Raw genomic sequence first — 18134 nt, forward strand, 5'->3', positions numbered from 1 at the left:
TGGAGTGAACAACAGAGTTTATAAAACTTGTGTGTATTTAGCTGATCAATAATTTATGAATTTTGAGAATTTATTTAATTGATAAAAATGTATAAAGTTTTAAGAAGCATAAAAATGACTGAAGTATAAATAAGAGCTCTAAGAAACCATTAAAGAAATACTAATGGAACTTTATAGAGGAAAAATGGCCAAGAGATTGGAATGAAACTTTTTGACAGCAACGAGTTTTTCACTGAAGAGACAAAAAGAATGGTTGGGAATGAAAAATAGAGTGAATGCTACAAAACTAATCAAACATAAATATGGACTACAATACTGCTCAGCAAGCAGTCGTGAGCATGGAAATATGCAACACAGCATGGTGTACAGCTGTGAATCTCCATCCAACCTTAGACATCGCTAAATTGTTCTCTCCAAAGATTAATGACTAACTAGACTTGGTCATCACTGTGTTTGAACAGAAAGGGAGTGTTACAAGGAAAACACAGATGAATAAAATATGTTAATAGTTTAGGAACAAATACTAAGATTTCCGAGTGCAACACATGTTATGCCAGGTACAACTAGTCACACTAAAAACAAAATGCTAAAAACTCACTCACTGTCTTCTGTGGGAAGGACCTGCAGGGAGTAAATCCACTCGATTATATCATCCTTGTTCACCACATCTAAGGAGTCCAACATATCCAGCCCAGAGAGCGCAAAAAATGCAATAGTCAATCTAAAAGAGAAAAATATAAAATTCCATCTTAACTATCAAACCAATGAAGTCTTTCTGGTTCAGAAAAATAATAAACTCATTCCAACTTTACAATAATTTAAACAATATTCCCAACTTGCAAAAGCCGAAAAAACCAATTTATTCTTATAAGTTAATAGTATCAATCAAACCTTTGTTTTAATTTTTAATAAAGGGACATTTAAGGGTTAAGAAATCAACCCTACTCATCTGAAGTATACATGAATTCACTGAAACCAGTTTATGAGCAACCTGAAGGCTAAAAGTAGATTTGAAAAAGAGAATTCCCTGCACCTAATCAGTATATATAAGGCCAAAAAGGTGGAAAATATATAAAAATCTCAATTCTCACTGATTTGCCAAGAGCAATTATGCTTGTAGCTGGTGCTTAATTCTTAAGGATGTTAGAATAAATCTATCATTATTCAAATTTGTTTATGAATAATGTGACCCCTTGGAAAAAATTTATAATGAATTTTGGGGAATAAGGAACACTTTTAAAAATGCAAATGCATTTCAGTTTCCATTTTCCTAGAGACGAACATTTTTCTTCATTCTTTTTCTTTTTTTTTCTTTTTGCTGTACACGGGCCTCTCACTGTTGTGGCCTCTCCCGTTGCGGAGCACAGGCTCTGGACGCGCAGGCTCAGCAGCCATGGCTCACGGGCCCAGCCGCTCCGTGGTATGTGGGATCTTCCTGGACCGGGGCACGAACCCGTGTCCCCTGCATCAGCAGGCGGACTCTCAACCACTGCGCCACCAGGGAAGCCCGAGACGAACATTTTTGATGAAATGGAACACTATAAAGCAATATCTTTCCCCTCCAAGATTGTGCACTAAATCAGAAATCTAAGCCTTGTGCTTTCGTATAAAAACTAGTCCCCTTAGTGGTAGCTTTTTACTTAAAGAGTTGGTTTCATATATTTCCTTTCCTGTTGAGATGCATTCTACAGTGTTTGATTGAGCATGGTTATCTCGTTTCCATATTCTAATAATTCTTATGAGTAACACTGATAAACTAATACTTCAAATTATGTGGTCTAAAATCTTCTAGCAGAGCCACTTGATGCATTCTATAACCTTCTAAACAGAGATTCCAAGAGAAAATTAAGCCTTAATGCCCTAAGGCAACCACTGTATATAATTAACTTCTCTGCATCTAGAATGGTATTACCAACTTTAGGGGAAATGAGAAAATAGTCACTCATTTTTTTAAAGGGTATAATTCTCTCTCTGATCCCTGGTTGAAAAGGCTGGCATCCATTAGATAACAGGAGGAGAAATCAGAGAGCAATTTAATTCCAACCAAAGCTTAAAGGCAAAAACTAAAACTGAGATACTGGTACACTCAAGAACAATACATTTTAGGGCTTCCCTGGTGGCGCAGTGGTTGAGAGTCCGTCTGCCGATGCAGGGCACACGGGTTCGTGCCCCAGTCCGGGAAGATCCCACATGCCACGGAGCGGCTGGGCCTGTGAGCCATGGCCACTGAGCCTGCACGTCCGGAGCCTGTGCTCCGCAATGGGAGAGGCCACAACAGTGAGAGGCCCGCATACAACAACAACAAAAAAAAATTAAGAAAAAAAGAACAATACATTTTAGGAAACTCACATTATCGAGAGAGCATTACTATGTATTAGGCACTGGGCTAGGAAATTTCTCATATATTATCTCAATTTAATTCTAACAACTCACTGAAATCCACTTGAATTAGGGAGGTGATTTATCTGGATAAGATCAGGAATAAATTAAGGACAGTGGAACACCTTTATGTGGGAAGCAGTAGTTCAGAGCCCAGATCTGCAATAAAATGAGCTAGCCTCAAATCCTAGGTTGGTCAATTTCTAGCCATATGTAATCTGGTTAGGTTACCAAACCTTTTCTAAGTCAGCTTCCTTATCTGTAAATCATTAAACTTCACACAGTTATTGTGCTTACCTGCTCAAAAGCAAGCACTAAATAAGTGGAAGCTATTATTATTAGTATTTCCCTGATTTGAAGGGACAGGACTAACTTACACTATACAGGCCTTTTCATTAGTTGGCAACTTCCACCATCCCCCCAACTGCTCTTCTCCAAAACAAAATATTTTAGACATGGGGAACATTTCTACCTAACAGTACTCACATGTGAAAATCACTGCTCTTGGTGCTAATTATGTTTCATGAGATAAGGTCTGCCTTGTGCATGCTATGCACTCAATTTACTGAATTACCTAACAAATAAAAGACCTGCAATACTACATCTAGCCCTCCTGGAGAGCTATCATAGGGTTCAGTTTGGCTGTAATCTATAAAGTGAATGACGACAGTCTGGTAAAATTAAGCACCTAATATTTTAGTTTATTAAATCATTATTACAGAGAAAAGCAAAAGGAAGAGATAAAAGTGAGGAACAACATGAGGTGTTGATAAAACAATCATCTTCCTGTTACTAAAACATGTTGTAAGAAAACATATCCAAAGGGCTATAAAAATAAGTAGGTATTATTTCCTAAGTTAAAAGCAGAAATTATCTAGTCCATCTCTTTTTCTAGTTCAAGATAAGAAAGTCCAAAGAATTCAAGTAACTTGAGATTTCAATGCTAGATAACCAATAAAAACTACTCAAGGAATTCTGAGCCCAAGGGGTGTTTCTCAAATGTGGTGCAATTAGAATCAGCTTAAAAACAAACAACTTAATACACCACCACCAAAACCAGGAGAGGCCTAGGCCTTACTCCACGACAAAGGTATCATAAATTCTAGATGGAAGGTAGGGTCTGGGACCTGGTGTTTGGGTAAGTGGGGACGGGGTGGAGGATGGGGAGCTTCCCAGATGATTCTAAAGGGCAGCCAGGCTTTAGAAGCACAGCGATTCTCCACTAGGGCAATACTGTTCCCCAGCGGACATTCTGAAGACAATTTTGGTTTTCACCACTAGGGAAGGGTACTATTTGGCATCTAGTTGGTGAAAGCCAGGGATGCTGCTAAATGTACTATGATGCACAAGACAGCCCCAGTCAACAAAGAAGTGTCTGGCCCAAAAGGTCTAGAAACTCTCCTCTAAAGTCATACTGTTATCTGTATATAAGAGATACCTGAATGATCTGTTTTTTTGTTTTACTTGCTCCACGGTATGGATGCAAACACCAGAATTCAGTCATCCGATGGTAAACTATTTTGAAGTCCTGCATACTTAACTATTAAAAGCTTCTCGAGGTCTAGCATTTTCAACTCAGAGCAGTTTAGACTAAGGTTTATAGGATTAACAACACTATAGTGAAAAGCCTGTTTATCAAGTTAAACACCCAGCAGTGGCTGGGAGACAGAACCAAGAAGTCAGTTTGGAGCAAACATCCAGACTTCCTCTAAGGATAATAAGAAAGTATTCCTCTTCTGACCACACTAGAGTTCTCAAGTAGTCCTAAAACACCGAGAGGGAGAGAATTAAATAAGTCACATGGAATAAAAAGGAATTCTGGGCTGTGGGCCTCTGGGAGAAATAATGTAGGGTTTTGTGGTGCCCAGCTGACTGCTGCTTGGGGCAGAGACTGCTAGGCAACCTGCCTTGGTTCAGGCATCTAGAGGGGTAATCTTGCCAATGCATGCACCTAAAATCAGGCCAGTGAAGTGATTTTTACTTTATTACTTCTTTGGAGAGCATCTGTCTGTTTTCTTCCTTTCTTCTTTTCCCTATAATTGAACTCTGAAAAACTGAACTAAGCCATGTCTTCCTGCCCCTTCTCCTCCTCCAGACAGTACATATAAAAAGTTTATCTTACTCGGATGAACAAGTAACATCCCCACCACCGCCCCTCCCCCCCCACCCCCACAATCAAGTTGCTTCACCAACAGATCAATTTGCAGGTAAACTAAATGATGTTTCTAAGTGCTACTACAGATAACATCCTCTTCCTTTCTAAATCTGCTCCTTTTGCCTCTTGTTCTCTAGACCAGTTGCTAGTTCCAACCCTAGAATTCTGGGACTCCTCCTTCTTTCTTCATCCCCTCCTTTCTATCCCTAATTTTGCTGTCCCAGCACTTGACTCCTGGACTATTGCAACAGCTTCCTAATTGGTGCCCCTGGTTCTGGTTTTGTCCCACTTGATACAATAACCAATCTCAAATCCAATGATCACTCTAAAATGCATATCTAACCAGAAAGATCCACTGCTTGGCAACTGCCCGTCACTTACATAATATCAAATTCCCAGGTTCTTGACATGGCAAAGAAAGCCTATGTCTACCTCTCCATACTAAATTCCTACCACACCTGCCTTACATTTTGAACAACTGTCAGAGAACTGACTGGTGTTTCCCCACTCAATACTCACTTATCTATCTTTATTGCCTTTATTTATTGTCCTTTTGCCTATAATCCACCCACCCACACAAAAACTCAACACATTCTTTAATATTTAGCTCCAGGGTTACTTCTTCCAGGAAGCCTCAGACTCTTCCTCGAGTCTCTCTTCAGGTTGATTAGGTGCTTCCGGAATGCCCTGTGAATATCACAATCACCGTGCAAACAATATCACCGTGGGCCAGGGGATCAGCAGCATCAGCCTCACCTGGGAGCCTGTCACAACTGCGGCATCTCAGACCCTACCCAGACCTATGTAACGAGAGCCTGCATTTTAACAAGATCCCCAGGTGATTCATATGCACATTAGAGCTGGGAAGCACTGTTGTATTAAATAATCTGTTTGTACTTTTGTTTCTCCTATTAGGCAAACCGTCTCAAACTTTAGTGTGCATCAGAACTACCTGGGATGCTTGTTATGAACCTGGACTCCCAGGCCCATACAGAAAGTCGAATGCAGTAGATCTGGGGAGGGGCTCAGGTATGTGTATTTTTATAAGTACTCTGTTATCACTGATGAAAAGCCTCCCTCACCAACACACTTCGAGAGACACACTGCCAGACTGTGATATACTTCAGATAATGGAGAGAACAAAAGGACAGAGAAGTTGCTGGCTGGTAGGCAGCTCAATGGTTACAACACAGGATACAAAGGGGATACGGAGGAAACCAGAATAGAAAGATTGTGAATGTCTTGGGGGCGGGGGGAAAAATCATCTAAACCCTTCCTCTAGAAGAGCTGGGTCTGTAAAAATAACATAAAAGAAAATGGTCAATATTTTGCTCCCCAATTTAAAAAGGCCTACTCTAATGCCCACTGCCCAAACACAAATGACAACAACATCACATAACCAAAAAGCTCTCTAAGCCACTCATGAAAAGAAACCTGTTAACTGACAAAGCTCACAATCCAAGGTCTATATTCACTTGAGTTAACTAGTAACCATCACTTTTCAGAAGTTAATATAAAAGAAAAACCTCGAGTGAATCAACAAACAGTATACCTTATAATTTTCATAAAGCCACCGCTATTAGAAAAATTAAAATTATTCTATTGATCGGGCTAAAAGAAACAGGGAAATAGAATAATTTTGTCAAAATGGTGGGTCAGAAAATAAGGGTCTAAACGTCTAGTTCAATATCAGCCTTCCTAGGAGTCAGCTGTTTCACATCTATCAGTAAAAAGAAATGAACACAGGAAAACCTGAATCATTGCTTTATACCTATCCCCATACCCAGATACATGGTAGCCCCTCAATAAATGCTTGTGGAATTGAACTATGATACTAGCTAAGAATTATGACTCAGTTAATACATTGTTTTATCTTAAAACTCTATTAGTAAAAATTTCGTGACCAGTCACCTTTGCTTAAAAAGTTGGAGGTTCTCCACAAGCGTCTTAAAGTCAATTATGAGTCACATACACCACAAAAGGACTTAATGCTGAACTAAGGAAAGTAAAGAATGTGAATCAGGAAAGAGAAAAATTGAAAAACTTTAAAAAAATCACCACAAAACCCAGTATGTGCATATTATCTTAAATGTGGTTATGAATTGAGCCATTAAAAAAAACCAAAATGATAAAACATACTTAAGTGACAAACATGAGGCATAAAAAGGATATAATTAATATCTCTTAAACTAGTGCAGTGTGATATTACATATCTATTATCTAATATACAATGCCTGGTGTAAATCCTAAGATCATACTAAGTTATTAAATCTATTGTTAAGTTAGTTGTTTAATCAGACAATTTATGCTGCGAGCAGGATTACAGTTTACTGCCAACACGCGTTAGTCTGTATGATTTTGTCCTTGCTGAATTTTATAGACCAAACACACTAGCATTTTGAAAATGCAACCACAGACCTGTGATAGCTACAAGCAAAGTTCAACTGTTTAACAGTCAAAATAGGATGGATGTTCTTCTTTATTCAAATGCTTTAAATTAACATAAAATTAATCCTCATAAAATATGTGATTTATCAATGTATTTCTAAACATCCCATATCATTACAATCAATGACTGAGTCTTGCAAATGTTAATTTAGATCGAGGTATGGGCTCTGCTAGTCAATCAATATACATAGATGGAGAAAGGAATATAAATGATGCTTCACTCTTTAGCAAAAATCTGCTCATCCTTCAGGGCTCAGCTCGGAATAGTTATTCAACAAATATGTCCGTATTGCCTTCTCTTATGCCAGATATTATTCAAGGTTCTAGTGCAATGCTGTCCAGTAGGACTTTTTGAGATGACGTAAATGTTGAGATAGAAACAAAAGCCACAGGCCAATGTGGTGACCGAGCACTTGAAAAGTGGTATCTACTGGAAACAGAGGAAGTGAATTTTTAATCTTATTTCATTTTAATTAATTCAAATTTAAATATCCAAATGTGGCTACCAAATTGGACAGGGCAGCCCTGGTATTACAGAGGTAAACAAGAAAGACAAAAATCCTGCCTTCATGAAGTCTACAATCCTGTGTGAAAGAAGGGTATCATCAATATATAATTTCAGGTGGTGACTGGAAGTAGTCTCCTTTGGAAAGGGTGATTAGGGAAGGTCTCTCTAAGGAAATCCGGGTTAGGAACCTGCCCTATTGAAACTGCCTGTACGTCTTGTTCAGCTGTCCTCCAGCACCTACCATAATAAATACTTTTGACCATGTATGCGAAAGTAATCTATAAAACTTCCGAAACTGAAGTGTTCAAAATACACCACAGACTCAGTTACGAAAATACGGAAAAGATCAGAGCAAAACCAACTGGCTCTCTCTTCCAAGCCAGTCCCATGAAGCTTTGGAGTCTCACTTCAAAACACAACAGTGCAAAGCAAAGATCGCCGCCTCCTTTCGTTATTCTCATCCCCAGACGTTTACTCTTAATGACTAACTCACAGTTTCTTAGCCTCTGCCAGATCACAGTCCTCAGACCACCCCAACTCACAATGCTATTGCAAATAAACTTTAACAGGCTGCTTCCAGCAACACTGCACCTCTTTCGCCAATCCTATCATTAGATTCCCGATTCCTGGAAAGTTCTTATCTACGCAAACCTTAGAGGCTCCCTACCGCTCCTATACACTGAACACCATACAGGCATTCAATTAAGAATTAATGACTTTATGGACGAAAGGGAAGCACTGGAGAGGCTATTTAGGTAAAATACGATGACAAACCCTTTGTCTTTTTCTGTTTATACTCGGAAGCGAGGCCAAGGGGCTCACAGGTTCGGAGCAGGGTAAAAAGGAAGCTCAAAGTTGAGACAAAAACATGGTTGAGAAGTGAAAAGGGCGAAACCTGTAGATTCCAAAAGCCCTCGACTTACAGCTCGCCCCAGCCCTCTCGCCGTAGCTCGCGGGAGCTAGGGTGACTGCAGCCCGGCCCGGGAGGGGAAGCAGTGCCGGGTGGGCGGTGGCGCAGCCCTCAGCGGGCGCCCACTTAGCCATCAGGCTCCGCAGCGCCTTTCCGGGGGGCCGGGCCCTGTGTCGGCCTTGCTGACTGTGGCCACCAGTTACCTGCTAGTCTCGAGCGAAGAGTAGCGCTCCGGCAAGACCTGGAGGCAGCGCTGGAAGAACCGCACGTGCCGGTCCCGTAGGAAATCCAGCCGCTCTCCCTCTCCACTCCCAGCCGGCCGCTCCTCCTCCGTGGCCGCCATGCTGCTACGGAAACGACGTCCGCCGCGACCCGGAAGCAGTTGGCTCGCGGCGCGAAGAAAACCCAAGGGGCAACACCTGGGGGTCGGGTGGGGAGGGCAAGTGCGCCCTCCGCTTCCCACTTCGGTGATTGAAGCTACACGCTGTCAACGGAAGGCCTTACGCGGCGCTTTCTCCCTCCCATTTCTCCGTAGGTAGCGCACGACCCCACCTTTTCTACTCTAAGCTCCAAAGGTTTGGAAACACCTCGCAAGCCTTGTAAAATTCAGCCCACAAATCCATAAATCCTTCCAGAACTTTTATCTTCGATATTTGGGAGGAAGTGCAAGGTCAGTAGCTTCAAGTTCGCTTTGAGAAAAGTAAGTCCCTAAAGAACATGAAGGTGGTACATATGAAAATGGAGATGGGCCAGTATAAATTTGCCAACAGACTCATTTTTGGAAGGCCACAGTTTTAAGCTGAATGGATGGAGAAACTCAATCTACAAATTAAATTATTTGGTTATGGGGATAACCAAATGCTTATTAAATAATTATCGACACACAGACACACACACACTCCCTGTTCACTCGCATGCGAGGATTTGTATCATTTGCTTTTACGGGACAAAGATTTTACTCCTTGAGTCAATGTGTCATCCAGCATCAATGTTGGATCAATTTGCAACGGAAAATATGCGCAACGTGTTCTCTACGCATATGCTAAAAAAATGAAATAACATAGGCTTCTAGCTTTTTTTTTCCTTCTTCAAAAAGAAGGATTTAAGTTGCTTCAACCATATATTCTTCCCTTTAAAAGTTTACGATTCAGTCTTGGGGGGAAAAAATCCACGCAAGGATCAGGCCTGAACTTGGTTTTTATAATCAACTAATAGAAGTTTGGGCATAATTTCAATTGTTAGCTTTCTTAGAAAATGTATTTCTTTTTTTTTTTTTTTTTTTTTTTTTTTATAAATAATTTTATTTTAGAACAGTAGTGGTATTTTTTTTTTTCAAATGTTGAGCCTTCTTTTAATTTATTTTTTTTTTATTTTTGGCTGTGTTGTGTTTTCATTTCTGTGCGAGGGCTTTCTCTAGTTGTGGCAAGCGGGGGCCACTCTTCATCGCGGTGGGCGGGCCTCTCACTGTCATGGCCTCTCTTGTTGCAGAGCACAGGCTCCAGACGCGCAGGCTCAGTTGTTGTGGCTCACGGGCCTAGTCGCTCCGCGGCATGTGGGATCTTCCCAGACCAGGGCTCGAACCCGTGTCCCCTGCATCGGCAGGCGGACTCTCAACCACTGCGCCACCAGGGAAGCCCGAAAATGTATTTCTTAAAAAACATACCATGTGGGCTGGAGTTATCCTAATTCACCAATCCAAAGCACCTTGCATAATGTTAGGTACTAGTAACTAATTATTCACAGGTACTCCTGCATGTCTTTAACAAATATTGCATTAACAACTGCCAGGTAGGGGCAGAGGGCTGTCCTTGGTGCTTCCCTACAAATACAGAGGCCAACAGTCCTTGCCCTTTAGGTATGCCCAGTTTAGAGGAGTTTTCACTCCATTATTACGATGAAGATCTTTCTCTCTCACTTACACATATACACCACAAAATGTCTGAAGATGTTCAAAGTGAAATTACATCACACACATATAACTTACTAGAATCAATTATGCACATTCTATATAAGCTCAGAAAGACAATCCTATTCAACCTGGCCCTTAAAGGGGAGCCAATATTTCATCTGATTCTCAGCCCAAGAACCACTAATCTGATCCAAATCTGGAGGAAATACTTCTATGGTGGACTCACTGAGAGATAATATACCTCCTAGGTAAGTAATCACCCACCTTTTCATGGGTGATTCTGACCATACAAGATTTTTGACATACATGTGACAGAATCTAACCCCCTACATAAAATGTCACTCTACATTATTATTATTAAGAAGTATAAATAGCATTATTTATTAAGAAGTATTATTACATTATTATTAAGAAGTATAAATAGCACAAGTCTTCAAAGTATAAGAAGTATACATTATTAAGAAGTATAAATAGCACAAGTCTTCAAAGTATAGGAATGATAGAGTATCTATAAAATTGAATACTATTTATCCATTAAATGATAATGTTTGAACTATACAGAAACAGAAAAATATGTGATGTAATGTTAAGCGATTACAGTGTAATACCTAAAATGTATTCTAAGACTACCTATTTAAAATATGTAGGTGTATTTCTGGAAGAAATTACCTTAGGGTAGTGGAATTATGGGTGCTTTATAACATTTTTCCTTTAGTGTTTTTTTCTAAATTTCTTATTAATATACTTTTTAATCTGGTAAAAGAAATGTTTATTTGACATCTCTTCTATGAGCCTGTAACTGTAGACATTATTAATTATGTTTATTCTACGTCCTTTATACAAAGGATCCATATGATAAATTCCTCGTTTATTTTATCAATAGATTCAGTTAGAAGGACTAGCTTCTTCAAAATACTTCCATAATTACTTTTATTAAAAAAAAACAAAACAAAAAATAAAACAAAAAGCTATAAGAACCATATCACCCAGTAAGCTTACCTTAGATACAGGAAACTAAAAGCTGTATTTGTGTACAACAAAAAGCAACACGTTAGAAAGTAATGTATAAGAAACCTTTACTTTTCTGTATCTTGTTGCTGTTCAATTCTGTTCTTAAATTTCCTTGTCCTGTTCTTTGTTTTATTTCTAAACTGCCTCAAATCATTTTAAAAAGTTAAGGAGAACAAGTACAATAAATGAAATGGGCATTCCTGATTAAGGATGTTTTATATTAATTCTCTCATTTTGCACCAATAATTGTATAATCAGAATTCAGTTTCCATAATTTGGAGGCCATCTACTTTGAATATTAACTTTGAAATATGAAAAGGTTTTGACTACTACTCATAGCAAATTTCTGAGTCATTTGACCTAAATGTATCAAATTACAATTAAAGATACTCTAATATAAAAGTTATAAGAAATGAGTTTCTATATTTATTATGTATATGATACCTTTCCTATAAGATGGGAACTAATTAAAGTTAGGAACTAAGATTTTTTTAATATGAAAAGTTGAGTCAAATTACGTTAAATTGTGTTTTCATTTACGAAAGTTTGGAAATTTTAAAATTAACTCTTTTGACCAAATATATTAGTCTAGCAATTTTAAAACATTTTAAATACCACTAAGAGAAATCATAGTATTCTAAAGCCAGCTCATTTCAGATAATGTTTCAAAACAGAAGATTTTCATATTTTGAGGCAAACAAAGCAGAAAAGAAAACTGCATCAGCCAAGAAGATGTGAAAGACACAAGATTTTATAAATGTGTGGAGTCCAGAAAGGCTGAAAGGAGATTTGGAATAGCTAAAGGAAACCAAAAAGATTAAATATAAATAATAGGGTATATATGAGATGAGAGGCATATTTTTAAAATAAATATTCTCTATATAAAACAAAGCATGCTTCAAACAAATACAAAATATTTGGTACACAAAAATGTAGTAACTGACAAATTACCAATTTGTTAAACTTAGAAAAAGTACCAACTTATTTCATAACTCAAAAAAAGAAACTTTACATTTTTGTTACTCAGGCTAATTTAGCTCCAAGTTATAAATCTTACAATTTTGGTTTAAAAATGTTACTCTAAGATTGTCTCAATTTATTTTGCTATGCAGTGACAAAAACAAAGTATCTTTCAAATGTTCTAAGTATTTAAATGAAATACTGTTTCTAACATAGACTTATTCAAGGAACTTTTACATCAATAATAGGCCAACTTGTACATTAATTACCCTCTTAGTATAAACAGGAAATACTAATGACAATGCCTCATGGAACTTAATACCTGCCAATTCACATGCAACACAATAATCAATCTGACTAGGCTAGTAATATTTCAAGAACACAGTTAGTCACTCTCTCCTATAACGGAATATGCTAACATTCTCATCAACTGAATGCCAATTTCATTATCCCATATTCTTTTCTAAACTCCTTGTCTCCAGGTTGGAATAGCCCTAAGGAGAAGAAGAAAAGAGCAATTACAAATATATAGGTTATTTTTTTAAAGTTCTGATTAAATGTTAACTTTAAAAAAGTATATAGATTTGTTTTATCAACTTTTTATTATAAAACACAATATACATACATAAACTGCATAAAATATATACAATTTATATGCAGTTTATTAAATTATTACAGAGTGAACACCCATTCTAACTCCTTTTTACCTATGTGGGATATGTAGAAGTGGCCCAGAGCCTGTTGGTCCTATCTTTTTGGTGCGTTCTTCCCAACCTTTGGTAGGTTTGTAAACTCTAGAGGGATCTCTACTAATGTTGTTTTCAACCTGTAATCAGAAGTAAAATGAGTGCCAGTTAATTTATATGAACTATTAAGTTTGTACTTGTAAGATCCTTAGTAACAGACAGCAGTTTTAAGGAAAATACTTGATATTCGCTAGACAGAAATAAAACCGTTTCAGTAAACTTATAATTGTGCTCATATAGCTAAAATAAAATTTGGATTATATCAATCTATTAACAAAGTGTTAATTTAGGGGTTTTTTCTAGTTCAATTATTTTTTTTTGCGGTACGCAGGCCTCTCACCGTTGTGGCCTCTCCCGTTGCAGAGCACAGGCTCCGGAGGCGCAGGCTCAGCGGCCATGGCTCACGGGCCCAGCCGCTCCACGGCATGTGGGATCTTCCCGGACCGGGGCACAAACCTGTGTCCCCTGCATTGGCAGGCGGTGGGAAGCCCAAGTTCAATTATTTTATTCTACTTCCACTGTTGTATTTTTTTCTATTTCTATCATGAGGGAAATGTAATGCAGCAAAGTATGATAGTGATATAGCCAGACGATAAATTTAAGATAAATAAACACCAGTAAGTCCTTTGTTTTATCCATGAGAGTCACCAGTATCTTTATGACTAATGAAATTAAACAATGCTCATAGCTGCTATAGGTCTAAAATATAGGCTCATATAGGAAGAATGAAGAAAAGAGTGAAGGAATTTAGGGTAAAAGAAAATGAGGTGCTTATAATGTGAAATGGTAGAATTCAAACAACAGCTGCTTAAGTTGTACCAGGTTATTTTTTGTAATATGTAAATAAATAAGTGTGAAATAAAGGAGATGGATAAAAAGAAAATGGATTTTATGTTTGTATCCTTACAAATCCATGAATTAGGATAATAACAATGAAAATAAATTAATCTCAGGACTGAGTACCTTTTCTTTTAATTTTGCCAGTTTTCTTTGTTTTTCTGCCTTTTCATCTTCCTTTGATTGTCTATCTAGAATTTTCAATTCAAGTTTATGTAAATCCTAAAAGACATATACCAACAAAAAAGATAACATTAAGAAATTAAAATTAGCTAGAATCTGTTTCAAAGTTTATTAAAGTAAACTTTAATAAAGTTTAAAGTAAAATTAAATTACCTTAAGTAGCAATACTCCTTTAATATCAACTTTTTCCAAAAAAGGTAAGAGCTTTATTTTCTGAATATAAATGTAATACATGCACATCCTTTCTGAATCACCTTCTTTAGGTGTTTCTTGTTTTATTTTATGGCTCAGTCTAAAACTGCCTTTTAATGGGTGAGTTAGCCTATTTTCACTTATCAATACAGATATGTCTGGTTTTAGACCTCTCATATATTTTCTGTATAACAGGTTTTCTTTTTTTTCCTAAGCCTTTAATTATGTGACCTGCTTGCCTTTTTGGGGAGTGGATCTTTTGTTATCTAGGGAGATTTTTATATATGAACCAAAAGAAATCCCACTAGTAATGTGTTTTTTTTCTATTATTTTTCTTTGTATTTCCTTTATTTTTTGCTTTATGAGTGTTGTTCCTATGTATTCTGATGCATATAACAATTCATAGCACTTACCTCTCATCTGTACTCTTTTTCATTTTAAAGTACCCTTCCTTGTCTTTTTTAATACATTTGGACTGAATTCCACCCTGTCTGATAATAAGATTGCAACTTCTTTCTTTGATTAGGATTTTTCTTATATACATTTGTTTAAAATCATCTATAATCCTCTCAGCAATAACCTTGATTCCTTTAAGTATATGTTGAGTATCTATAATGTGCTAGACCCTAGGGTAAAGGATGAACAAAAAGGGCAAAACCTCTGCCTTCATGGAGCTTACATTATGGTAGGGAGATGGACAGTGAACTAGTAAGTAAATCACCTATAGGGAAAAGCCAGCCAGTTTGGCAGAGAAAACAAGACATTCATGGCCTGGCCTGTGGCTACCTTTCCAGCCTTGTCTCCTGCTGGTTCCCATCTCCCAGTTGATGCCCTAAAAATACTGAAGTGTTTACAGTTTCCCCCACAAACTACTCTGTTACACTCCTCCAAGCTGCCCATTCATGTTCACTCTACTAAGAAAGATCTCCCCTTTCCTTCCCCTTTCTTCTCTTCCAAGACTCAACTCAAGTATCACCTTCTGCCTCACACTCACAGTTATGGTAAGCTCTCCTTCTTGCACATCCACCTCCGAAAGTTCTCTGTCCACACCTCAATCACCACACTGTTTACCATATTATACTGAAGTCCTCTATTTACACACCAGTCTTTCCCAGTAGACTATAATCTACTAGAAAGCAGGGAGCGTGGCCCACTTATTTTGGTGTACTAATGCTAGGTCCAGACCAGATATATAAGAAGGATTCAATTAATTTTTGCTGAACTGAACCTGGAAGTAATACCTCCATGTGTATCACTGAAAAATTATTTAGGAAATGTATTTACTCACTCTTTCTTGAAACCTGGAAATTTCATCAGCAGCGGTTTTTCTTTTTTCTGCCTTTTCTGTCTTTTCCCTAATCTCCTTTTCAAGTCTCAAAAATTCTTCCTGTTCTTTCTTCTGCTGAGTATAAGTTTCTAGCAGCAATTTTAGTTTACATTGGCGTTGACGTTCTTTCTGCTGCTTTTTCTCCTTCTCTTCCTCTTCTTTTAACTGGGAAGCATATTTCATTGACATTTCTATACTTTTCTGTTTTTTCCAAGCTTCAACTGCCAATTTCTGCTTCTTTCTTTGTTCTTCTTTTTGCTTTTGATTATCTTCCTGTTTATTATGAAAAAGCATTGGTATGTTCTCTGCTTTTCCCTTTAACTTGAAAATTTCCTCCTTTTTTTGCTGCTTTTTGGTTTTCCAATTCTGAATAGACTAAATGGTTAAAACATAGCAAGAAAAAATATTTTTAATAGCCAAAAGCATTTTATTTTTTATTTTTATTTGGCCACACTGTGCAGCATGCGGGGTCTTACTTCCCCAACCAGTGATTGAACCTGGGCCCCAGCAGTGAAAGAGCTGAGTCCTAACCACTGGACTGCCAGAAAATTCCCACCAAAAACATTTTAAAATACAACCTCAAATCCATCTTTCTTTCTAGAATAGTGATGCAGGATGCTAGTTGCTTAGTTTTTAAAAGTGTTTTTTTAAACCAATGCAGGTTTTTTCTATTTCTATTTGTAAAAAATTTAATGTATCTTTTAAAACACTGAATAATGGCTATTCTATCAGCCTTTCTCTTCCTCTTTTAATCCCCAGGTACACAAGGACAACACCTCATTAAGTATCTTCCTCCCCTTTACCTCCTTTTACCTCCTTCATTTGTGTTCAGGGGAAACATCCCTTTCCTCTGATCATTTCACTTCTGCTTCCAAATCCTCTTTCTAGGCTTAGAATCCTTTCTGAGTGACCTATCTCTGGTCAAAATATCAGAAGAGGAATTAAAAGTGGGGTAGTTGAGAGTATGTACTCTGAAGCCAGGTATTTGGGACCAAATCCTGGTTTTGCCATTTACTAGGTGTAACCTTGGACGAGCCGCTAAATGTCTCTGTCCTCATTTTGCTCATCTGTAAGTGGTAGGCAGCACTTCTCAAACAGGGTTGTTGTGAAGTTTAAATGAGTAAATGCCTGGCACATAGTGCTTCATAAGTGTAAAAAAAAAAAAAAGTAAAAAGTAAAATAGCTTCAGATCTTTATATATGGGTATGTAAAGATTATTTAAAATTCTAGCAGCCTTCTCTGCCATAAAGGAAACATCCACTGAATTACTTTCCCCTCAAGTTGGGAAATCATTTCCTCAACTTTCCTTATGGTCTATCATTCATTTTCATTAAATAAATCCTTATGCTATGTGTACTATACGCAAGACAATGTGACGGGAACCATAGAAGATTAAAACAATACCAAATGCCATCTAGTATAGTGCTACTCAAAGTACCGGTCCACAACAATATCAGGAATGCATGCCAGGATGTAAATCAGTGTACTGCTTCCTCAATGAGAAAGTTTTCTATGAAAAAACAGCCACCTGAACTAAACAGTGTACTTACTGGGTAGCTGATTCTCATGCAATCATGATAACTCACTGAAGACCAGAATAGTTTGCAAACTAACATCCAGTCCATGCACCAAGTTTGAGCAGCATTGCTTGAGGTGAGATATGTACATAAATACTAGAATACAGAATGTGCCATCGCACATCACACAAGACGTATAAACAAGTACTAGTGAAATTCTGAGCGGACTATTTATGTTTGAGTGAGCAGAAAGGAAGCAGCATCTGATCTGGGCAGATATGGGCAGGTTGATAGTGGAAGGGGGAAGAAAGAAGGAGGTTCCAAAAAGTGAGAACAAGATAAGCAAGGGTAGTTGGGCCAGAAAGTTCATGGAATGTCTGAAAATAAGTATGTTCATTTAGGCAAAACACAGGATATATTAAAGGAAGTGGGAGATAAAAATGGTAAATTTCCTACTCAACATTTTAAACTCAACAGATTTGAAACTGCATTCCTGGTGCTGTACCCCCAAACTTCCCTCTTCTCTTCCACCATGTCCTACTTCAGTAAATGACACCTCCACTTTCACACCCCCTCTTACCTCACCCCTACATCCAATCAATCATCGGATATCAGGAAACAGAGTGGCTGGGAATAAGAAGAGAAAGCCGGAATCCAGGTGGTTTACCTTCATTACAAGAAGCACTGTGTCTGTTCCTTTTCCCTAGAGAGGTGGTTCTCAAACTTTAGCTTGTTAACATAATAACCTAGAGTACTTGTTTAAACACAGATTTTGGGGCCCTGCCCCCAGAGTTGAGATTAGGTCTGGGGTTGGGGCCTGCTACATTCTAACAAGTTCCCAGGTGATGCTGACTTTGCTGGTCCACAGACCACTTTGCTGGCCTGTGGACCTCAAGTTTTCAGTATCGTGGAGAAAAAAATCCCAAATAATTCTTAATTGCTTGTTATTTTGAGTTTTTAAAAATGACTTATGTTTCAAAGTTTTTCTTAAAGTTTCAAGTCTCAGCCTTACGAACATTCAACTTATTTTGGACAGAAACAACTGCAACAAC

At 37.8% G+C, this 18134-nt stretch overlaps 2 protein-coding genes across 3 annotated transcripts in view; both read right to left on the reverse strand.

Moving 5' to 3' along the window:
* The window catches only part of PGGT1B (protein geranylgeranyltransferase type I subunit beta), a 55572-nt gene extending 46819 nt beyond the window's left edge, over nucleotides 1-8753 (reverse strand). Inside the window, exons 1-2 of the mRNA XM_065874550.1 lie at nucleotides 8604-8753; nucleotides 603-721 (exon numbers count right to left, since the gene is read on the reverse strand). Coding sequence (XP_065730622.1) covers nucleotides 603-721; nucleotides 8604-8743 — 259 coding nt within the window. The 5' untranslated portion in view covers nucleotides 8744-8753. The remainder of the gene's footprint in view (nucleotides 1-602; nucleotides 722-8603) is intronic.
* A 3410-nt stretch (nucleotides 8754-12163) lies between these two features.
* Nucleotides 12164-18134, reverse strand: part of CCDC112 (coiled-coil domain containing 112) — a 30416-nt gene continuing 24445 nt past the window's right edge. Inside the window, exons 7-10 of one of the 2 annotated variants that reach the window (XM_065874702.1) lie at nucleotides 15527-15940; nucleotides 13990-14085; nucleotides 12988-13106; nucleotides 12164-12774 (exon numbers count right to left, since the gene is read on the reverse strand). In XM_065874702.1, coding sequence (XP_065730774.1) covers nucleotides 12744-12774; nucleotides 12988-13106; nucleotides 13990-14085; nucleotides 15527-15940 — 660 coding nt within the window. In that variant the 3' untranslated portion in view covers nucleotides 12164-12743. The remainder of the gene's footprint in view (nucleotides 12775-12987; nucleotides 13107-13989; nucleotides 14086-15526; nucleotides 15941-18134) is intronic. The other variant, XM_065874703.1, reaches the window with a different exon arrangement.

The sequence above is a fragment of the Phocoena phocoena genome, chromosome 3, assembly GCF_963924675.1.
Source record: "Phocoena phocoena chromosome 3, mPhoPho1.1, whole genome shotgun sequence".
In the NCBI taxonomy this organism is placed as follows: domain Eukaryota; kingdom Metazoa; phylum Chordata; class Mammalia; order Artiodactyla; family Phocoenidae; genus Phocoena; species Phocoena phocoena.